This window comes from Myxocyprinus asiaticus, chromosome 17 (assembly GCF_019703515.2).
Source record: "Myxocyprinus asiaticus isolate MX2 ecotype Aquarium Trade chromosome 17, UBuf_Myxa_2, whole genome shotgun sequence".
NCBI lineage: Eukaryota > Metazoa > Chordata > Actinopteri > Cypriniformes > Catostomidae > Myxocyprinus > Myxocyprinus asiaticus.
This window is the reverse complement of record NC_059360.1, coordinates 24,040,486-24,065,087: the sequence shown is the minus strand read 5'-3', so window position 1 is coordinate 24,065,087 and position 24,602 is coordinate 24,040,486. Positions and strand designations below refer to the sequence as shown.

Sequence of the window (24,602 nt, the reverse complement as noted above, 5' to 3'; positions counted from 1 at the left end):
ATGGACACTAAACTGTGTCTATTACTCTTCATCAGTGCACATATCTTGGCTGGTAAGACTTTATGTATATCTGTATTTGTAAGCTATAGTATCATCTATCAATTTATCTGTATTAGTCAGTACTATGTACTTTACATTGCTTTGATATTCTTCTTCCTATTCTTGTTTTTTGTCTATTTTTCTTCTAAATCCTATTGTATTTTTATTTGTATTTTTAGGTAGTATTTGTTTATTATACTTTATTGATATACCTTCTCTTATTAAAGAACTAAAGAATTAGTATTTTTTTAAGATAAAAGTTTCTTATGAAAAATTTACTAATTGCATACATTTTTAAATATTTACTGTGCTTCACTGACTTTAAATTTCTTTCTGATTCTTTAGATTAAATTAACATAATTTGGTTTTGTGGTGTTTTGTCAAATGTAGAATTAAATCTACATTTACTACTTTTTATACCTCTGTAGAAGCAAATGCTGAGGTAGTTGAGGAAGAAAATGGAGAAGATCAACCATCCATATGCCCATGTAAGTTACCAACCAATAGAACAAATAACTAACCTGGCTCCTACAATCACTCTCAAAGAGAATCAACATGATGCTATCATTGTGAATAATTGTAGGAGCATGGTTAGCTATTTGTAATGTATTTTTAATTATCTGCAACCAATCAGTTTGAGATTTTTAGTCTGGCTTGCTCTGTTACTATCGACTGAGGAAGATAGCAGCACTGGACCCTGGCACTCCACTGTTATGTGTAAGAGCATTGAATCACAGAGGTGTCATTCTGTCAACAAATGGTCCAAAGGTCTCCAGCATATCTGATTACTTGGAACTGACCCTGAAATAGTGCAATAGCAGTGCATTAAACATGAGAAACACTAAGCATGGAAATAATGCAACTGTGAAATTATTTGAATTACAAAGTTGTTGTTATTATCATGACTGACAATAGTATAACTGTTCCTTCAAATGTTGTGTCTCTTTGTTATGTTGACTTTTCAAGTGGCTGCAAGGTTTAAGAACTTAAGGAAATATGTTTATCAGTACACTGCCGAGAGCAAAAATGGGGTGACAGGTACAGCTAACCTCAGGAATGGGCCAAAGATCTCCTGTCAGGTACGAGAGAATTACAAAACCTGTATGCCTAAAAATTCCTTAACCTCATGTTTTACATATATACACATTAGAATATGTATGTACAGTATTTACTCTCTCCACCATTAGGTTGAAATTGAGGTCCCACAGACATGTAGCTTTGTCCTTCACACAAAAGAATGTGCCCTGAGCGAGGTGTCAGTCATCAATGCACAGGGTCAACCTGTGTACAGGCAGGCTGCCGGATCTGAGGCCTTCCAGGCTGCCATGGAGAAGTATGTGGAACAGCTCATAACATCTGGAATGTTACTCCCCTTATATAGCTCTTTTTTTCTTTAAAGCAGAAATGATAATGCATCTTTTATTTCAGTGAATAATGGTCTTTGGTACTTCCTTTTTCAGGAACCTTCTGAATTTTGTTGTGGAACGGGTAACTCGTGTCTCCATTTATCCAGAGAAGGATGACCCGGAAAGCATTTTGAACATCAAAAGAGGAATCATTTCTGCTCTTCTTGTGCCAGTCCTGGAGGAAGAACACAATGAACAAATGGTGAGTTTCAAACAAAGACATCAAATGCATGCAAAATGCAGTCTACATTATGTTGTATAAACTTCTTTATTTACATCTCTGTAGACTTTAAACAGCAGCTTTATCAGCTCTTTCATAATCTCTTGACTTGCATTTCATTTTTAAGAGTACAATCTATGGTATATGCAAGACTGATCTCACAGTCAACTCGAGAAAGGACATTGACACAGATGTCACAGTGGTCAGAGATCTGTCAGACTGCAGTCATTTCTCACCTCACAATCTGCCCACCAGCCCCCTTTCCCTTTTACCTGGCCTGGTGAGAACTTATTTCCTTTAATATCCAGTCTTTCAATATCCATCTAACTTATAAAGTCATTAAAACGATTTCTAATTTTTGCCTGTGCAGAATGGACTTATTTCCAAGCTTATCAGCAGCACTCAGACTTGCAACTACCAGTTTGACAACAGGAGAAAGCACATGACTGAAGCCCAGTGTACAGAGACACATCTCTTCATACCATTCTCTCATGAGTGCGTAATCTCTTCCTATGAAGACTTTGTTTTTTGTGTCTGGTGACTGATCCTACAGATGAAGTGTGTAATTTTTGTAACGTTGGCATCATCACCAAATTAAAAAGAAAAAATAATGACTGTTTTCCAGTTTCTCAAACACTCCCCCCATCTGACATTGGTTGGTCAAACAGATTGCCCCGCCTCAAACTCAAGCCATTGGTTGAGTCAGTGTTGTTATGTGGGTCTGGTCGAGTTGTTACTCAGAAAACACAGCAATGTTTAGATAGCACCACAGAGCCACAGTTTTTACACTTTTTGGGGGAATCAACTTACGAAAGGCGTAATTTAAGTTGTTTTTAACAATTTTAACAATTTTAATTTAGCATATTTTAACATCCCAAAAATCACACACTTCACATTTGACATGTTTGTAAAATGTTAATTTATAATTTCTCCTACAGGGGGCAGAATGGCATTTCCTCAGAAGTTAAACAGAGTCTAACCCTGCAAGATTCAGTGAAAATCAACAACAGATATTTTAACAAAGATGGTGGGTAACTCGAAGATTTAAGGATGCTAAATTGTTTTACTTTGTATTTTAACCTCCTGAGACCCAAGCGTTACTGCTGTGTGCATTTTCCATTTCCTATTTTGATTTGTAACAAGTAGCACCTAATAAAAATGCAAAAACGAATATATAATAGTTTTTCTAAAACTTGATGGCAACATATGTGGACTATGTAGTGAAATTTTAAATAATACCAAGCTATAGAAAGTGTTTCCAGGAGTGTTGGTTATTCATGTTTTTGAGATGTTATAGACATTACATCAGAAATTAGCGTAATTAATTCTGATTAATGGCCAGCATCATCCAATCACTGCCAACAATGTTAAAATAGAATTATACATTATAAATTCTAAATCTATGTACTGATTATCATTGTCCCATGTCTGCCAAACATGTTGAGTGGTCCAAACATCATCTGCAGCCTGAAACTGAACTTTTGGTCGGATTTTAGGAGTGAATGCACTTAGCTGCATAGGAAAGCTATATGATGCTCCCCTGCTCCCTATTTAGTGAATGACTTAACCTCCAGTGTGCTGTCTGTATGCACTGGTCTCGGAACAGTTCGAATTGCACCCTATTTAAAGCTTCTGAAAGCAAAATTTTTCATGTTTTGGATGAACCCATTAATTCTCAATGCGATAATGCACAGTTAATATAGTAAAAAAAAATGAGCTTAAGTACACATTACTCTTATCTTTTGACTCAAACAGGCTTCAATGTAAAAACGTAAGATTTCTCACCAGATGTAGTTTTGTTGCCATTTCTCCCAAAAACAAATACCGCTGTGATCGGCACCATGTTGTTTTGTCACATGACTCGATGCGTTGAAAGTTTAACCCTTTACTGACTACCCAGAGTCTCCTGGCCTGAGATCAGTTGGTTTCAATTAAATTATGCATTGCATATAGCGAAGCCAAAATACAACATCCACGCATGTGTATGTGGGGTCGAATGAGGTTAAGAGGATTATTCAGATTTGAGACATTAGGAGGTTCATATAGAATAAACTAAAAACTTTTATTTTTCTCTCTCTCTTCCCCTTTTTAACAGACACTCTTGAGAGGAATCTCTTTTTTGAGGAGGTGGAAGACAAGCTTCCCATTCAATCAAAAGATGATGTGCTTGCCACAATGAGAGAGCTCAACACCCTGAGCAGCTCAGGAAAGAGTCAACAAAGAGCCAGTCTGTTCCATAAACTGGTGTCTGAAGTCCGTGGCTTGAAAAATGAGACACTCTCTGGAGCAGCTGACGAGATGATGAAGATCTCAGAGTGGCTTACATGGCAGACTCTGTTCCAATGTGGAACCAATGAATGTACCAGTGCCATCTTGCAGATCCTCAGAACTTTTGATGAAACAGCAAAAGAGGTAGATGCCATAGTCTATGCTTTGGGTCTCTTACCACAGCCCAGTCCTCAACAGATTAGAGACATGCTGAGCATGGCCCAGAACAAGCAGAGCAAGGCAATCATGTATGCTCTTGCCAACACTGTGAAAAAGTAAGTTTCAGTGGTATATGATGCATGTTGCCTCTTTGCTGTCATCAGTCATGATGTGATTTTATGACCAGCCATTTCTTAAGTTAAAATATAATATGTAAATGTATGTTTTGCAATAGACTTCCTCAAAGTCAAGCAACATCAACACCTGAAGTGGAGGAAGTAGCTAAATTCATGGAGTTCATGCTAGGGGATTGCTCTGGAGATGAAGACAGTACCTTTCTTACTCTAAGAGTACATATCACACCAAATTACTCTTATTTTATTTGTTAATTTTTATTTATCTATTTATTTGAATTTTTTAATTATCATTTTATATGAATGCATCATTATTTGTTTTTGTTGTACAGGTTATTGGTGTCATGGGAAAGTCTATGGAGGGTTTCCCTTCATTGAAGTCTTCTCTCCTAGGTTGCATAGGCCAGACATACTCCTCTCTGCCAGTACAAAAAGCAGCTATCCAGGCTTTCAGACTCATGGAAATGGACTCAGATGTAAAGTCTTGTTAAGATCTATGTAACTGTAAAATATACTGCTTCTGACCTAGTAGTTCTTAAAGGAATAGTTCACCTAAAAATGAAAATTCTTTAATCATTTACATACTCTCATGTTGTTCTAAACATAAGATCTGGCATAGTGTCAGTCGCTAATCATTTTCATTGTTTGAAAAAAAAAAAATAAAAAAAATAATTCAATACAAGTAAATAGTGACTATGGCTAACATTCTACCAAAAATTCTACTTTTATGTTTCATGTAAGAAAGATAGCTATATGGTTTGGAACAATAAGTACATATTTTGGGGGGTGTTAAACTATTCCTTTAAAAGATGCATTTGTGTGCCACGCGTCGTCGTTTACTTTTTACAGGGATAGTTCAACCAAAAATTATCTCATCATTTACTCACCCTCATGCCATCCCAGATGTGCATACTTTTCTTTCTTCTGCTGAAAACAAACACAGATTTTTGGAAGAATATCTCAGCTCTATAGGTCCAAACAATGCAAGTGAATGGTGGCCAGACCTTTGAAGTTCCAAAATTCACAAAGTCAGCATCAAAGTAATCCATATGACTCCAGTGGTTTAAAATATGTCTTCTGAAGCGATGCAGTTACTTTGGGTGAGAAATAGATCAATGTTAAATCCTTTTTTATTATAAATCTCCACTTTCACTTTCATAATGAGAAAGTGAAAGTGAAGATTTATAGTAAAAAATGACTTAAATATTGATCTGTTTCTTACCCACACCTATCATGTCGCTTATAATGACATAGATTTAACCACCGGAGTCATATGTTTTACTTTTATGTTGCCTTTATGCGCTTTTTAGAGCTTCATATGTCTGGTCACCATTCACTTGTAATGTAAGGACCTACAGAGCTGAGATATTCTTCTAAAATCTTTGTTTGTGTTCAGCAGAAGGCAGAAAGTTATGCACATCTGGGATGGCATGAGGGTGAGTAAATGATGAGAGAATTTTTATTTTTAGGTGAACTATCCCTTTAAATACTTGAAGACTTTAATTCATAAAAGTGAAAACCAGTCAATATGATCTTGATTCATTGCAAAAACATTTGATATTTTGATTTCTTGTTACCAGGTGAAAAGTGCCCTGATACAACAGTACAAAAATCCAGAGGCACCTGTCCAAAAACGCATTGCAGCATATCTGATGCTCATGAGAAACCCTAATGTAGCAGACAACGTGCTGAGGTCACTTAAAACTGAGCAAAACGTGCAGGTTAAGAGCTTTGTCTCTTCTCATATCACCAACATATTGAAATCAGAAGATCCAAACCTAACCACGTATGTACACTATTTCAAATACAGAATGTGGCTTCTATGTGTGTTGTTTATTATTATTTCTAATTATGTTGGCTTGACAATGCTTACAAACTGACATTCTAATTCAGGCTTATTATTATTTTCTTTAAATTACATCCTCCAAAGACCTTTAGCCAGTTCTGACTTAGTGTGACATAATTGGCCAAAATCCCCATTGACTTCCATTGAAAATTTCAGACTATATGTCTGTCTGTCTTGTCTTGATGATTTTATTGGAAGCAGAGGCAGACAATGGATGTTCTATACTTAACTCAAAAGTGTTTGATGATTGTGTAAAGTAGTACTAAGATTAAAGTTGTCCTTACCTCTCGAAGACAAATTCTCAAACCCAACCCAAACCCACTTTTTCATTGTCAAGATAACACCAGTCTTCATACCTGTAGATGTTGTTCTATGTTTTATTATGTTTAGTGTAAAGGACTATATCCTTAAAGCCTTGGAGGGGGATGAGAGCTTTAACCCTATGGATTTCAATAAGTTCTCACGTAACTACAAAATTGATGTCCCATGGACTGGCTCAGTAGAAAGCAACATGATTTTTGACTCTGCCAATTACATGCCCAGAGAAGTCATGTTAGCCACCACACTTGACAATTTCAATGCAGAAATACTAGAGGTACTGCATTTGTGCTTAAAATTGGCTATATGTTCTATCCTTTCTTTTTTATTTTTACTGTTTTGAATCCCTGTTATGACATCTTTTTTAGATTGGTCTTGAGGGTGAAGGCTTCGAGCCAGCCATTGAGGTTCTTTTCGGTGAAAATGGTTTCTTCCCTGATGCCATCTCAAAAGCTATGTACTGGGTCAATGACAAGATTCCACATCCATTCAAAAAGGTTTTGAATAAATGGATTTCCCCCATAAGAGGTGAAAGGATGAAAAGACAGGTACGTGTAAAGAAAGAAAGAATATCATAAAGTGGACAGTGAAGTTTCTTCATATTGAAAAATAATGCTTCTGCTCCCTTTAGGTCCCTCATGATTTTATGAGGAATATCAAGGAATACCTCTTAGATTTCAATAAACACCTTGAACAGATTGAAGATGCCCCTGAAGCAATGGCCTACCTTCGGATTATGGGAACAGAACTGGGATACATAAAAACCAATGAGCTCAAGCTCATCATTGAGTACATTAAATTGTTCACAGAAACATTCAAGTCGATGTCTCTGAATGTATGTTTCATTCATAGAATTTGAATACATGGCAAATGCATTACCCTGTTAAAAGAAATCTTTATAAGCAGTTAACTTTATCAGCTCTGATTTTCTCTTTGCAGTTTTTGAAAAAGTTGACATCTAGCATGGAAAACGAACTTTTTGTCCACTACATGTTCTTGGACAAAGCCTTTACACTGCCTACAAGTGCTGGTTTTCCTCTCAAGTTTTCTCTGTCTGGAGTCCTGGCTCCTGGAGCTAAAGGAGGTCTGACCATTGACCGTCAGATGGTAATCCTTCTCACTAGTGTGCAGTTTACATTAAATCCATAAACCTGGAATTTTGCATTTTGTCATGCCACAATTCAGTTGCAAATTGTTGATGGTTTTTTGTCATTATTCACAGCAACAGCTGTCATTCATGCCATCTGTGGGGGTGGAGTTTGTTACCCAAATGGGTGTTTATATCCCAGAATTTGTGGTAGCTGGGATTGAGACACACACAAACATGCATCATGAAAGCGCTTTGAATGCAAAGGTCACCATAATTAACAATCAGATCAAGTTCTCCATCCCCGCACCACAGGCAAACATCCAGCTCTTCAGCATTAGGTAGGCCATACTGAACTTTCTGTATCCTACATATACTGTTCCTTATCAAATAGAGCATCTGTATTTATGCTCTTATAATGTAACCTAATGTTCAAGATTGGGAGGAACCAAATGTAAAAGTTTAAAAACATGCTCTCCACCACAACAGCAACAAGATGCTCTCAGTGACCTCCACTCAGACTAAGATAGTCCCATCCATGGTGGAGGACAGGACTGAATCTACAGAGTGTAATCCTATCTTCCCTGGCATGAAGTACTGCACCATTTTGCTCTATTCAAATGCTAGCTCCACCAATAATGCCCCATACTATCCACTCACAGGAGAGACAAGGTGAGAAACAAAAACATTATTTCCTGCATAAATATAATGAATATTTGTGAGATGAGTATTTTTGTGATTTTGGTATATAATTTTTTTGTGTAGCTCTGCCTTTTTATAAGATCTATACTGTACTTCCATGGTTAATGTACTTTTAAAGATACTAGGAATAAACAATTTCTTTCCAGGCTTGCTTTGGAACTTCAGCCCACAGGAGAAGTGTTTGAGTATACGGCGACCATTGCATATGAATTGTTGAGGGAGGGCAAGGAAGGGCGCCATAAAGTAGACTCAGTAAAACTTTTTCTAAGGGCTGAAGGTTAGTATTTATTTATTTGGTAACACTTTACAATACGGTTCCATTCATTAACATTAGTTAATGCATTAGGTATCATGAACTAACAATTAATAATATATTTTTCTTTGTTAACGTTAGTTAATAAAAATACAATTTTTATTGTTTGTTCATGTTAGTTAATAGTGCATTAACTAATGTTAACATATACAAAATTGATTTAAAAAATGTATTACTATATATTGAAATGAACATTAACCAAGATTCATAAATGCTGTAAAAGTATTGTTCATTGTTAGTTCATGTTAACTAATGTTGTTAGCTAATGTTAAAAAATGGAAATTGATTGTAAAGTATTATAATTTCTTCTTATATTTCTAGCAATGTCAGTTTGACATTGTACATTTATCAGTGTTTAAAAACAACAGATGAAAGCAACTATTTTTTTTTAAAGATTTATTTATTCCAAAATTGTGAGTAGTCTAGTACCTAAGAATTTAAAATGAGTAAAAGTATGCCATAGGCTTTCATTAACATTGTAGGTTTTCAACTTCTCCTTTTTTAAAGGTGCTGACCAAACCGAAGCCACGGCATCTTTGAAATACAACCGCAATAAGAAAATCCTCACCACTGACCTTGAGATCCCTGATTATGACCTTGAAGCTGGCATGAAGCTTGCAGTTACAGATAGCACTGGTAAAGGAAAAAAGATGCATGGCTTTACTATTGATGTGACGAATGGAAACATCCCACAACTTTCCCTAGTTGGACGTGCTAGGTCAGTATAAACAATAATATTTTTGAAATACATATTTTAAAGGGAGAAGGTGGGGAAAATTTGCATATCAGTCATATACCAGTCAAAAGTTTGTACACTCTTGGCTAAATTTGTGTTTCTTATGATTTAAAAAAAATAAATAAATAAACCTTCTACATTAGGTTATGATTAAATACTTGAAATTAGTTTTGTAGACAGACATACAGTAAATTGACAATTTATGAAATGAAACTTCATCCTTTTTTGTCATGTGAAGATCACATTAAAATTGACTTTTTTTAACCATGCCATTATTTGAAGGAGTGAAATAAACAAAAACATTTCACTTTTTATTGTTTGAAAATGATTTCTATCAATTAAAAAAAATGTATGACTGTCTCACAGTTTAAAGGTGTGTCCCACAACAAAATTATTTTACTCCTACATTTTTTTTTTTTTTAAGTTAGTGTGCCAAATGTGCCAAGCTATAATCTAGACAAAGGATGGCTAAAATATAAGAGATTTGATTTGCCTTTTTTTTTTCTTTTTTCTTTTTAATTCCCACTTTCATTTGTGTTCTTTCAAACTATGAACTATGACTTCTTTCAACGTGTGCAAAATAGAAATGGTGTCCAAACTTTTGACTGCATGTAACTCAGCAAATCATGTTACCAAGACTTTTATTTTCACATCACATGTAAGTAGAAGGCCAGTGTCAGATATGTATGTAGATATGTATGTGTCTCTAAACAGGCTGGAGTCTATGAAAGATGGTCTGTTTGAGCTTCAGTTGGCAGTACCAGCAATACATTTGGACACTTCTGCAACTGCCAGCCTAAAGAGTACAAATGGACTCATCCTGCAGCTTGAAACAGCCTTCCACATGCCAGAGACTACATCTGTGCAGAAAGCCATCCTCAGATACGGTAATGAAGCACAAATATTTAATAAAGCAAACTTGTGAATTCCTTCAAGAATTCATCAGTAGGGTCTGAAAATGTTTTGTGGATGATTTTGCAGATAATAACAAGGTTGAACTTGAAATGAAGTCAGATATAAACTCTGAGGTTGAGAAACTTTTCCCAAACATGGAGGAGTACCGTGACAAGCTGCAGGCGAGTTTTGATGATATGCTTGACCGGAAAGTCGCCAAGACTGACATGAAGCTTCGTCACATTGTTTCAAAAGCATTAGAGGTAAGTGTATTAAATCAAAAATATTTTCCCTATATAAAATGTATTATACCTTAAAGGAATAGTTCACCCAAAAGTGAAAATTCTTTCATAATTTTCTCACCCTAATGTCACTTTAAACCCATATTCAAGCTTGGTAGACCAGAGCCCCTTCACTTTCAAGATACTTCGAGAAAGTTTAGAAAAACTTAAGATTTTCATTTTATTTTAAATTGTATTCTACATTAAAAAGTAATTTGGATAAGGAGTGAAGTTAGGGTCAGTTATTTTTGGGTGAACTGTTCCTATCTTTCCAAGACTTCTTTTTGTGTCTCACCAAAGACTTTCTGACTCCTATGGTATCCTGCAGAGAGACACCTGTTTCAGCCTTCCGCTTTTAAAGCTGCTGTAAAGCTTTTCTTTACAGTATTTGTACAAAGTGATATAATAAATGAAATAGGCTACAGATCTTGATCAATCTATTGATGTCTTTCTTTTTGGCCTCAGGCAGTGAATATTTGGTTGGATAAATCAGGCGGCTCATACGTGAACAAACAAAGAAGCAAGAGAAGCACTCCAGAGCTCACTTTGCCATCTTTACCAGAGAAATTATACCTTAAATCGTAAGACATTGAGGACTTTAAGTTGTGACTTTTTTCATTTAAAAGCCTATATCTACTGATGTATATCTCATATACAATATACATCCCACATGCATATAATGCATATATAACATTGTAAATTATTTTAAAGATTCCTCTCTTCCTGTTTTATTAAACTCAGAGAAACACTGATGAGATACCAGTTCAACAAAGGCCAAATCTCAATTTCACTTCCTCTTGTCCTGGGAGGAAAGTCATCTACTGAACTCAACATCCCACTCACCCTCAGAATTCCACATATTCATATTCCCCTTGTTGGACTGGAGATTCCTGAGAACAACTACATGATTCCATCATTTACAATTCCTGGAAGTTTGGACTTCTCCTTACCCATGCTAGGGGTAGCAGAGGTGTCTGTTAAGATGAAAAGCAACTTTTATGACTGGGAGGGCTCCATCTCTGGTGGCAACAACACTTTTGATGTTCCTAGTTACATTGCTAAGTACAAAGTGATGGCCAGTTGTCCTGTGACACTGCTGTCATACAAAGTTGAAGGTATTTTGAATTGAGATGTTTCTTGACACCAATGCATCAAAAAGCATGATTTACCTGATCTAACCTGATCTATAAAGATAGACAAAAATAAGTGACATAATTTGCATAATTACCCAATTTAATTAAGCATTCTGAATGTTAAAAATTTTATTTTTATACTGTACATCAGCACTTAAAGGGATCACCCAAAAATGATCACACACTCACCCTTATTTTGATCCAAATCAATATGACTTTCTTTGTTCCATGGATATTAAAAAGAGATGTGAGGCAGAAAGTTCGGAACTGACACCCTCATTCAACTTTCACTTTCATTGCATCTTTTTTCCATACAATAAAAGTGAATGGTGAGTGAGGCTGTTTGTCCCTGTCAGTTTCATTTTTGGGTGAACTATCCCTTTAAGAGGTTTTACCCCAAACATACCACATTTATTATAATTATTAAATATTTAATTTTCATTTACTCTTCACATAGGCATGGGCATGATCACTGGTACAGTGGATGATACTCTGAAGTACCTTGTAAACGGCTCCATCAATCATAGTTTCCTTGATGCCAGCATCAGTGTCTTTGAAACTATGAGTATGGCTGATAAAATCAGTGGTAGGACCAACTACAGGATTGAAGCATCTAGCCCACTTGGTCTGCACACCTCCTTGTACTATTCGGCTCAGTCTGCAACAACAAGTGATGAGGTCATTGGAGATGGGAACTTTGATGGATTCATCAAGCTAGGCTCTCTCTATGCCAACTCAACACTTAGCCAATCCTATATCTACAATATACCTAAAAGAGAAGGAAAGGGTGAATCTACATTGAAGTTGGACTCCTCAATCATCCAGGGTGAGAATGTGATCAAGGGATCTTATGTCAATGGAGAGCTGTCTCTTTTGTCCAAAACAAATTTGCAAAATGATTTTCTAAAGCATATGGCAGAGTTAAAGCACAAAAAAGGCCAGCTTACTTTGAAGTCAGATGGCAGCACAACAGCAGTTGGGAAAGCTCTGCGCTGTAAAGCTGAACTTGATATCACAAGTGAAGAAGCCAGTCTGACAGTTGAAACCCAGGCAGATGATATAGCACATCGTGCTTACGCCCTCCTTACTGGATCCCTAAATGGCAACGGCCTAGAAACAAACTTGGAAGGTTCGCTTAATTTTGAAGATGGCCGTGGAGCACACAAATGTGTACTTAATTTGGGAACAAATGGCTTGACCACCAGTTGCACAACAGCCATTCAGGGAAGCTCTTTGACATTTGAGAATATCTTTAAAGGTGCTATTGATTGTAATGGAGCCTCTATGTCTCTTGAATCAAAAGGATCAGCCCAGGATAACACAGTTGAGTTCAATGCGGAGGGTAAGATTTCACCAAAAGAAGCTTATCTAACCAGTGTTTATAAAGGGAACGCCTTTGATGGCACTACAAGAAACACAATGAATTTGGGTATTAATAAGCAAGGCCTGAGTCTCTCCAATACCATGATGGGTACATTACAGAAAATGAGGATGGAGTGCACCCATACCCTCTCTATAACTTTATGGACCTTGGCTTTCCGCTCCAAAACAGACAATTTCATCTGTGATGGAGCATCCTACAACCATGACATTAAAGTTAACATGAGGCCTTTTGTCACATCAATAAGTGCAAATAATGAACTTGAGATTTTTGATTTCGGTCTCAGTGGAAATGGCAAACTTAAGATGGAGCCATTTAAAATGGACGCAACTGGAAGCCTCAGTGGAAAGTGTGGGGAAAGTGATAACATCAAGCACAGCTGTGAATTAACTTATGCAGATCTGGCTGGCACTATCAAATGTGATACAATCGCAAATGTTTTTGATTCCCAGATCAGCAACAAAATTGACTTAGATTTTGCTGGATTGTCATCTGTTATGAACAGCAAGACACAAGTAAATTCTGAATCTTTACGTCTTGAAAAAACCATTCGCACAATGGCCATGCCATTTAGCCTTACTGTTGATGCCATTTTGAACGGTGATGGCTCAGTAAAATTTTATGGCAAACACACTGGTCAAGTCTACAGCAAGTTCCTCTTAAAAGCAGAGCCTTTAGCCATTGCCAATTCCTTTGACTGCAGAGCTTCTGCTGTACATGTGTTGCCAAATGGGGAGTCAGCTGAAACACACATAGAAAACAAATTCAACAGCTTGCTGATACCTAACGAACAGTCTGTGATGTGGAAGTTCAAGTCAAAGCTAAATAATCATGCCTACAACCAAGATGTCAGTATTTACAACAAAGAAAGCGATATGGGGGTCCAGCTCTCTGGAGTGCTTCAAACAAACCTTTTTAACCCGGAAACAAAACTTAGTGATGTTCCGTTAGACAATCAAAAGTTTAGTGCTTCTGGGTTTGTCAAATATGATAAGAACAGTGACTGTCACATCATTTATTTTCCATTTATTGAAAGCCTTTCTGTTGCCTTTGAAAGAATGAAAAACGCAATTCTTCTTAAATTTGAGTCCCTCCAAAACTACTTTAATAGTCTCGATATCAATGGTTTGATTGGTCAGATCAGGGCCAAACTGGATGAACTCCCTCAAAAAGTGAATGACATCATAGAAGACATGGACCTGGAGACCAAAGTAAACAAAGTGAAGAACCAGCTGATTTCTCTGATACATGACTATACAATTACAATAGATGACCTTGAAGCATATGCTGAGAAATTTAAGGAGGCTTCTGGAAAGAACATTATTGATTTAGCAAACAACATTAGGGATCTAATGATTAAAATCAAAGATTCCATAGAGAGTGGATCATGGGCCAATTCTGTCTCAAACATTTTGACACAGATTGGAGATGAACTGAAAGCTTTTGATGAGAACTATGAAATAACCAAAACAATCATCAGAGTCATTGATGCTATTGAAGATATAATAAGACAGATTGATTTCCAAAAGCTGCAGGACAGTAGTGCAGCTTGGTTGAAGCAACTAGATGCAAAATATCAAATTAGAACCAAACTTCAGGAAAAACTGACCGAATTTAGGAATCTCGTTGAGACATTTGAGATTAAGATGCTTCTTCAGAGCCTGAAAGAATATATACTCTCAGTTGATTTGACTCAGTATGTGGAAGAACTATCTGATCAAATTCCATATGAAGACATTGAGAGAGTGCTGGATTCTACAAAAGATGTCATTGTCAACTGGATAGAGGAATACGAAATTCCAGAAAAAATCAATAGTGTTTACTTAAATGCACAGGAGCTGCTATTAAGATATGAAATTGACAAGAAAATTGAAGTTTTTGTGGACCAGGCCATTATATTAGTGAAGCAGTACAGAATCCAAGACATGGTGCAGGCTTTGGCAGATACTTTAAAATCTATCCAGTTTGAGTACATTTCAGACAAGGTTATGGAGCTCTTGGATAGCATTGTCCGTCTGTTAAAGCTTGTGGATTTCAAGCAGATTATTGATTATTTAAATGAGTACATTCTCGTCATTATAAATACCTTAAATACTTTTGATTACAACACCTTTATTGACAAAGTCAATGAAAAGATTGGTGAAATAATAAATTATATTAACAAGCAGATAAATGAGGTTTATGAAATCCCACAAAAACTAGAGGCATCCAGGGAGTTTCTAAGAGAGATGCAAGTTACAGTTTACGATTACCTAGAGAAACTGAAAAAAACAAGGATAGCTGAGGTTTGCAACAATATTTTGGATGTAATTGACACTACTGCATATAAAGACATAAAACTCAAGGTACAAGACATTCTTGAGGATGTGAGACAGAGAATCAGTGACATGGACATAAGAGATGAAATCTCTGTATACTTGGAAAGGGCAAGTGGTTTTTACATCAATGTGATTGAATACATCTCATCACAGTTAACACAGTTATTTGAAGAAATTAAGAAGATGGCTGAAGATAAGGAACTCCTGAATCAAATCATCCAAACTGTGGAGGGAATTCTCAATGCTCTGAAGATGGCAGAATTGGAAATACCCACTTTTGTTCTTCCATTCACGACTCTCGAAGTTCATGAATTTAAGATTAAACTGGCGAGGATACATGATATTACAATTCCAGCAGTGATAACACTCCCCAAATTCTCAGTTCTGAACTTATTCAGTCTCCCCTCCATTACAATCGATTTTGAGAAAATGAAGCAGTGCATTATTGACTTTATTGACAAAGTTCGCCAGATAGAAATGCCAGAAGTTGATCCTGAAGCCATCTTTGGGGATTTACGTGCTCTTTATCTTCCTGACTTACCTGATTTGACCTTCTCAGAGATCACACTTTCAGAGATAAAATTCCCAGAGATTATTGTTCCAAAACTGAACCTGGAGAGTTTTAAGATTACCATGTTGCCGATCCCTGAAGTCAAGCTCCCTCATATCCCAATGGAACCATGTTTACCAGCTTTTGGCAAGCTTTATGGTGAATTCAGAGTAGATTCTTCCCACTATATGTTGATGACTTCAGCAGCTCTTGAGAACACAACAAGAACACCCAAATCCCCGCAGTTTAAAGCTACTCTTAATTCAAATGCAAAGTCAAGCCTTGAATTCCTTGATTATACTTTGGATGCAATGCTTCAAATCGAAGCTCCAAAAATGAGAAAAATGGTCATCAATGAGACAGTAAAAGTCAATCACATGGCCTTTGCTATTGACCATGAGGGTTCTGTTGTCTTAAGTGGTCCTTTAGCTGAAGTAACAGCCAAGACAGCTGTCAAAGCCACAACTCATATATACACAGCAGAGTTGATTAACAATATAGGTGTTGCTCTGAAGAGTGGAATATCTGCAAATATGGAGACAACTTACAACCATAATCTGAACATCCCCAACATAGATTTCTCAAGTCAGGTAATAATAACCAAAACAGCACAGGCCCACTTTGAATCTGGGACCATATCTGTGACTGTTGACACAGTGGGAAGTGGAAAATGGGCTCCAGCAGGTCCATCAAGGACCAGCAGGTCCATCAAGGATTATTCTGATGAATTCACACACAAGAGCAATTTGAAGTACATTGTCAATACTGGCACTGCAAAGCTTAATTTTGCTGGGGAGACAAACGGCAGAACCCTTAAAATGAAGCAGCTGGTTAATGCAGAGTCTGTCATCCTAAGCCACATCACCATTGATGCAGTGGCTGAGACAGAAGCACCCTTCTTCAAGAGCAGTGTTATGGCACTGAAAGGAAAGGCGCAAATGGAGGATCTTCGAATGGAAATGAGACTTTCACATAATTCTGAGCTCATTGGAAAGGTGAGTGGGAGTATATCCAACACTTGTGAATTCTTGGCCCAACCATTTGAGATAACACTTGATTGCAGAAATAAAGGGAACTCCAAAATCCTCTTGCCCCTAAAACTGACTGGAAAAATCGATCTCCAAGATGACTTTGGGCTTATTTTAAACTCCAATAATCAACATGCTTTTTGGGTAGGTCTAGCTCGCTTCAATCAGTACAAATACAAACATAACTTTACACTCGATAACAGTGACAAGGAAGCTGGAATCTTCGCATTTATAGATGGTGAAGCCAATCTTGACTTCCTGACTGTTCCAGTTAGTGTTCCGGAGATGACAATCCCATACTTGAACATGAAAACACCCAAAATCGAAGAGCTTTCTCTTTGGGAAGATTATGGCCTGAAAGATCTTCTGGCCACTCCTCAACAATCAATTGACATCGATTTCAAGGTCTTGTACCAGAAAAACCCTGACAAGCACATATTTGATCTAAACCTTGAGCCTATCTACGAAGCCTTCCATGACAATGCTAAGATCTTGAATGTACAATTTGAACTTGGAAGAGACCACATTTTTGAAGCCCTCACAAATTCCTACAATGAAGCCAGAATTCATTATGAAAAGTACAAAATTGACACATCAAACGAGCCACCAAGATATTTCACTGTTCCTGGATACACTATACCCATACTGAATATCGAGGTTTCAGCGTTCAGAGCTGAATTACCTGCATTCAGTTATTTCATACCTAAGGAGGTCAGCACACCAAGTTTTAAAGTTCCTTTGATGGGGTTTTCAGTGCCATCATACACACTTGTGCTTCCATCTTTGGAACTACCTGTCTTGCATGTGCCCGAAACACTTCGAGACTTGACCCTGCCCACATTTACAGTACCAGACATTCAGAACAACTTCATGATACCCGCATTTGGGAACATGACATATGATTTCTCAATTAAATCCACGGTAATAACTGTAAACACCAGTGGTGGGCTGTACAATCAGTCTGACTTTGTGGTCAAGTTTGATGTCTCAACAACATCTGTTTTTGATGTCCTCAGAGGTAAATTTGATGGCAGTACTACTATCAATAAAAAAAGAGGTCTGAAGATGGCTACAAGCCTGTCCTTAGAACATGTGAATGCAGAATGTATTCATGAGGGTTCTGTCAGTCTCACCAAGAGGAATATGGAGGCTTCCCTAACAAACCTGGCTAAGATTAAACTGCCCGTGTTTAAGATGGATCTGAAACAAATGCTTAGTGGGAATACGAAGTCTAAACCAAATGTGGCTTCTAACATCAAACTTAGCTACTCTTACAATTTACCCCTAATCGAGACACAAGGTACTGGAAGCATAGACCACAATTTTGCTCTTGAGGCACTGTCTTCCTATTTCTCTTTGGAGAGTACTTGGAAAGGAACAACAGATGCAACAGTCATGGACCGTGCAAATTTTGCTGGATCTTTGGACAATGAAGCAACTGTTTATCTGAATGCCAATGGTCTTCGTTCCACAGTGAAAACTGATGTAATCACTAAAGCCTACCATGACAAGGCTGGTACCTGGACTGTCGACATTACTGAGAACCTTGCGCTTGAGGCTTCTCTGCGGCGTTTTTATGCGACAATGTCTTACACAAGCACTAATGGAGCTAGTGTTGCTTCATTTTCAACAAATGGAAAGCAAAATGTAAGGGCAACACTTGAGTTTGTTCCACTGACAACTCTGTCCGCTAATCTTGATATTGACATATCCCAGCCGAGTAATCTTGGTCATGCAGGCATAGTGCAGAATGCAGATATTTCTATCACTTCAGACAAGCAAAGACTACTCTGGAGTGGCAAGGAACAGTTGGCAACACTGATCCATTCTTCTGATCTGACACTGTCAAACGATCAGTCTGAAATATGCATGGAAATATCAGAATCCATTGAGGGACACTTTGCATTCCTGAAGGCCATCAAATTGCCAGTCTACCAGAAGAATCTATGGGACATATTTAAATTTGGTGAGGTCACCACTGCTGACCAATTGCAGTTCCTCAATGCCTCGACTGTTCTTATATATACCAAGAGCATGGAGGGAACACTATTTGCACTACCTAAAAAAGTATTTGAAAATGGTGTCACTTTTAATATCCCACAAATAACACTCGGAGTTCCACATTGGTTCAAAGGGATTCCACAAATGATTAGGGAGGTGGATATGCGGTTTGAAGAAGCTGACCTGCCTGACTATATCTCATTACCACCAGTCATAACTGTTCCAGAGTTTACTGTGCCTTTCACTACTCTCCATGTGCCATCCTTTGTTATTGATTTGCAGAATCTTGCAATTTCCAATGAGATCAATACAGCTGCCTTTGATATCATTTTGCCTGGTTTACCAAAGGTGGAAGTCCCTACAATTAATATTAAAACGAAATATCTGAAAGACAAAATGGCACACCTGTTTGTGAATTTGCCACAATATGAAATCACCATCTTATCATTTACTCTACCCAAAACCTTTAACATTGGCGAGTATGCAATACATCTGGATGACATCACAAACGTATTATATCATTTTGAGATGCCAACCATTACCATCCCTGAACAAAAAATTGAAATACCAGAGATATCACTTCATCTCCCAGCTGGTGTGTTCATCTCAACCTTCGGTGCCCTGTCGGCCACTGTGAAAGTTTCCTCCCCAATTTATAACAATACATGGACTGGAACTGTGGAAAACAAAGAGCCAGGATTTGTTGGCACATTGAAGTCCACCAGCACATCCACCATGGTTTTCCTGGAGTATGACTTGGATGGTAAGTTTAAAAGCCATTCCTTTATACCTTTCACCAGTTGACATGAATATTCAGTAACACTTAAACTTAAAGTGGTCATGACATACTTTTTTTAAATAATTTATATATCTTCCCTGAGGTCCACTTATAATGTTAAAGTTTTTTTTTTTTTTTTTTTTTTTTTTTTTGCACCAAACAGTCATTTTCCCGAAGAGTTTTAGATAGATTTGTTTGAAAACTATCAAAATTGTTCCGTTTATTTTAGCATCTTAACCAGCCACATTGTCTCAATCTATGGCATGAGTTTGGGAAGGACTATTTAATTGTGGTGGGAGTATCTGATCAATGGAAAACAGGGGGTGTGTTTGTTAAACCCGTATGAAAACAATTATTGTTATTTTGCAATTCCGTTTGGTGATGCTGGAGGCACAGAAATGTCATACTTGACCTTTAATGTACTTTCAAATAGTTAGAAATGTCATGACTATTCACATTTCATTTTTAGCAACTGCCACATTCCTTCTTGAGAATGGAGCTATGGGCCTAGATGGAAAGTGTACCTTCACCCATAGTGATGTGAATATAAACTGGAAGCATGATCTCCGTCAGAATCTAAGGTAAGACTTGTGCATACTAACACATCAATTTCTCAAGCATGCACATTTGTAATGTCTGCATCTCCTGTCATAATTTTATAATGCCTTTTTTTATTTCTACAGAATGAAACGTGAGGAGCTCTCAGTCTCCAGGTAATCTTTTGGATTTAATGATCAGCCACATTTCTGTGTTAGATCAGGGTCTTACATGTATGTGCTTTATGCTCTGTAAAATTGTAATACTAATGTTTCTGTAAATGTGTGTTTTTTACTCTACAGTCCCTCGAGACATACGCTGAATATTGATGTAACAAGCCAGACCTTTGCTGATGTCAGCTTCCGTTATGCATCACACAGCAATGGAATCACATCTTCAATATCCTCACCAGCAGCTGGCTTTATTGGCTTCCAGTTCACAAGGAGGTCACCATCTCAGTTTTATGGGAAACTGTTCAGCAGATATTTGGTAAGAGACTAATGATATCTTTTGTCAATCATTTGTACAGCTTATTAAAAGGAATAATTCACCCCAAAGTAAAAATTCTGTCATTATGTACTCACACCAATGTCGCTCCAAACCCGTATGATTTTATTTCTTTGAACCACAAAAGGAGAAATTTAAAAATGTTTATAGGGTTTATTTGCCATGTAATGAAAATTAATAGTGACTTTGGTCTGTCAAGCTACAAAAAACAACATAAAACCACAGCAATCGATATGACTCAATTCCTGCACTATATTCCAAGTCTTCTTGGGGGGGGGGTTGTCCTTTTTCGAGCTTGACAGACCGGAGTCACTATTTCACTATTCATTATTATTCATCCTGTGAAGACTTTTTAAAGCTTATATTTTGTGTTCCACGAAATAAAATAAGTAATTATATTTGGAGAGACATTAGGGTGTGTAAATGACAGAATTTTTATTTTTGGGTGAACTATACCTTTAAATATTATTTTAACAAAATGTCTGTATTGTTTATGCAGTCAACACCTGACAAGGACACAGACTTGATGAGTTTCAAGGTGACTTTGAAGAACTCTGAAAAGCTGAGCATTCAGGTTGGCTATTATATCAACGGACTTTCTGATATGATTAATGGCTTTAAAGACAGACTCCCTTCCATCACAGCAGCAATTCACAAGTTTATCAACCGGTACCACTTTGATCACTTTGGCATGGACCTGAACCGTACTGCCCTTAAGCTCAAGAACGCACTCTCCAACGGTATTGAGAAATCTTTCCAGGAGATCCCCCGCACATTTGATGCTCTGCAGAGTTCAGTCGAGCAGCTCAGACAACAGGGGAAAAAGATGTTCAGAAGAACAGTGGAGAGCCTGCCACAGATTGATCTCCAGGAGTTGAGCACGAGGTTCCCCAGTAGCGCCAAAGAACTCCTTCAGAGCTATGAGTCAAACGTGCGAGTTCTCTTGGATGCTGTCTTGATGTTCTTGAGTGACACCAAATTCCACCTGCCAGGTCTGGAGGAGAAGCTTACTGGGCAAGAGTTGTACCATAGGATCAGGCAGTCAATTTCAGAGGCAATCGACAGAGCCACTGCAAGGATTTTTAGTTTCATGGAGGCCATTGTTGACACTGTTGCAGGTTACATTGACAAAGTAGAATTTACTCTTCCTGGTACCACTAGAGTTATTAGTGGGAAGAACATTTTGGAGGATCTGAAGTCTGCCATGAAATGTGCACAGGATCAGATTATTCAGGCGAAAAAGTCTTGGGAAAACCTCATACTGGACAAAGAGATCCAGGATCTGATAAACTCCCTGACAGTTCACATCCAAAAGACAGAAGAGTTCCTGAGTTCTTTCAGGACTGAAAAACTGGAAGAAATTTCTGCATACATCAATGACGTTTACAAAGAGGCAGGCAACTTACAAGTGATGCAAATGATTCGTGAATGGAATCGGGAGGCAAAAAGGGGTTTGTCTGAGTTCAAAGACTTCTGCAAAAGTAAGGTCCAGGATCTGTACAATGAAATGACCATGGACAACCTCAACTCCAATCTAAACAATCTTCTCATGGTGTTAGACTCATATATAAATAGTCTTTTAAAGAGCTACCTTGAATTTATGAAGTCAGCGTCATCATATACAGATCCATACATAAAGGTGTCAAGCAAAAAGACGGATGTTGAAATTCCTCTTCCTTTCTATTGGAAATCTTTTAGTCAATGGCCCAGCATGGCATAAAACCTTTTATCTAAAAGGTCTGTATTACAAAAACTTTTGTTGACTACAATTTTATTCTTTCGGTTATTGTGCTTCCATAAACAATGTTAAATGTATTTTGTGTCATCTTTATCATTTAATTTGTAGTTATTAAATGTACAACTGAATGTTATAAATAATCTATTGAATGTCTGTGAGTAACATTTAGTCAACTTAAGCAAAAAAAATATATATATATTATGCTTTGGAAAAATTGATGTAATTAAAGAAAATTAAAGGAAATATGTCAATAGAAAAACTGAAATACATTGCATAAAGCTTGATGAAAATAACATGAAATGTGTAAAGATTGGAAATATTTATGTAATCTGAAAGCTTCTTCATGAATCACTAATAGCAGGTCATCAGATTGTGATTTGTTGGTGATGCTACAGATACTGGATAATAAATACATACAGTTCTCTCAGCACTGTTAATGAAAAAAAAAAAAACTATTTGAATTGTGAAAAAGTGTTGACAGGTTTTGGCCAAAAGAGGGCAATGTCATCATAACAACAGAATACTGGGTTTCACCTCAGCTTCTCATAAGATCTGAAATGGTTAACCTACCTTGCTGTTTCACTCCAGTCAGTGCATAGACCACACCAATCTAATATAGTAGGTTACATTCCCACCATATACTGCCCCTGGTTACCTGGTGGGGAACAGTTCCCTCCTGCCGTTATTTCATATAACCTCATCAAAACAAATGTTGCTAAGCAGAGAGACTGCCACCTGTTTGGAATCTGGGACTGTGCTGTGTTGAAGTTCTTGCTGCTTTTCCCACAGCAGACTTTTCAGAGGAGGTCAGAGATCATCAGCACCAGAGAGGGGGGTGAAGGATAGGATATAGGCCTTTTCTGACTCTTCTGCCTCATTAGACCATTAATGGACTGCCAGAATATTTTTTTTTTTCATCTCTGTGGGTACCTGGATGCACTTAATGCATTATAATACTTGAAGGGACAGTTCCCCCAAAAGTTCTGTCATCATATACTCATCCTTATGTTATTCCAATTCAATGTTGACTTTCTTTCTTCTGTGGAACACTGAAGTGGATGTAAAGGAGAATGACAGCCTCAAACAACATTCACTTTCATTGTATGGAAAAAAAGATACAATGACAGTGAATGGTAACTGAGACTAATATGCTGTTTAAAGGAATAGTTCACCCCAAAATGAAAATTCTCTCATCATTTACTCACCCTTATGCAATCCCGGATGAGTATGACTTTCTTCAGCAGAACACACATGAAGATTTTTAGAAGAATTTTTCAGCTCTGTAGGTCCATACAATGCAAGAGAATGTATGGCAACATTTGTAAGCTCCAAAAATCACATAATTTAGCTTAAAAGTAATCCATATGACTCTAGTGGTTAAATCAATCTCCCCAGAAGCGATACAATAAATGTGGCTGAGAAACAGATAAATATTTAAGACCATTTTTGCTATAAATTCCTGCTCAGTTAATCTCCACTTTACTTTTACTTTCACATTCTTGTTGTGCTTTTGGTGATTCACATTCTTCATGCATACTCCCCCTACTGGGCAGGGAGAATAATGTCTAGTAAAAATGAACTTAAATATTGATCTGTTTCTTAACCACACTTATCATATCACTTCTGAAGATATGGATTTAACCACTGGAGTTGTATGGATTACTTTCACGTTGCCTATATGTGCTTTTTAGAGCGTCAGATTTTTGGCACCCATTCATGTGCATTGTGTGGACCGACAGAGCTGAGATATTCTTCTAAAAATCTTAATTTGTGGTCTGCAGAAAAAAGAAAGTCACACATCTGGGATAGCATGAGGGTGAGTAAATGATGAGAGAATTTTCATTTTTGTGTGAACTATCCCTTTTAACATCTCCTTTTGTGTTGATAGTTATTTGGCATGAAAATAATAATTGTCAAATTTATTTTTTATTTTTTTTAATTCATCTGCACAAAGAATGTGAATCGCCAAAACAAAAGAATAAAGTGAAAGTGGAGATTGATAGTAAAAAAAGACTTAAATATTTATCTGTTTCTAAACCACACCTATTATATTGCTTCTGAAGACATGGATTTAACAGCCAAAGTCATATGGATTACTTTTATTATGCCTTTATATGCTTTTTCTTCTTCTTATTATTATTCTTTTTTATTTATTTTAGTAATATGTTTTTTTTTTTATTATTAATTGTATTACTTTTTATTCTTATTTCTTGTTCTTAATTGGTTTC

General features: G+C 37.0%; 1 protein-coding gene across 1 annotated transcript; it reads left to right on the top strand.

The window, feature by feature from the left end:
* Window positions 1–22,829, top strand: apoba (apolipoprotein Ba). The gene is made up of 29 exons (XM_051722144.1): window positions 1–52; window positions 468–527; window positions 1,006–1,118; window positions 1,227–1,372; window positions 1,500–1,647; window positions 1,793–1,945; window positions 2,036–2,160; window positions 2,604–2,692; window positions 3,761–4,208; window positions 4,328–4,442; window positions 4,559–4,702; window positions 5,807–6,012; window positions 6,463–6,667; window positions 6,759–6,938; window positions 7,022–7,225; window positions 7,330–7,497; window positions 7,613–7,818; window positions 7,967–8,149; window positions 8,326–8,456; window positions 9,000–9,210; window positions 9,943–10,115; window positions 10,210–10,385; window positions 10,869–10,984; window positions 11,145–11,518; window positions 11,994–19,577; window positions 20,062–20,173; window positions 20,276–20,305; window positions 20,432–20,618; window positions 21,136–22,829. Exons 1-29 carry the CDS (start codon window positions 1–3, stop codon window positions 22,354–22,356), a joined length of 13,260 nt encoding a protein of 4,419 aa, XP_051578104.1. The 3' UTR covers window positions 22,357–22,829.
* Window positions 22,830–24,602: the final 1,773 nt, after the last annotated feature.

Bases quoted from the DNA above. Each gene is read 5' to 3' on its own strand.
- apoba (XM_051722144.1), top strand. From the start codon at position 1: ATGGACACTAAACTGTGTCTATTACTCTTCATCAGTGCACATATCTTG. The intron at 1,648-1,792 runs GTGAGTTTCAAA...TTCATTTTTAAG, and splicing joins AAGAACACAATGAACAAATG to AGTACAATCTATGGTATATG. The intron at 7,819-7,966 runs GTAGGCCATACT...CCACCACAACAG, and splicing joins ATCCAGCTCTTCAGCATTAG to CAACAAGATGCTCTCAGTGA.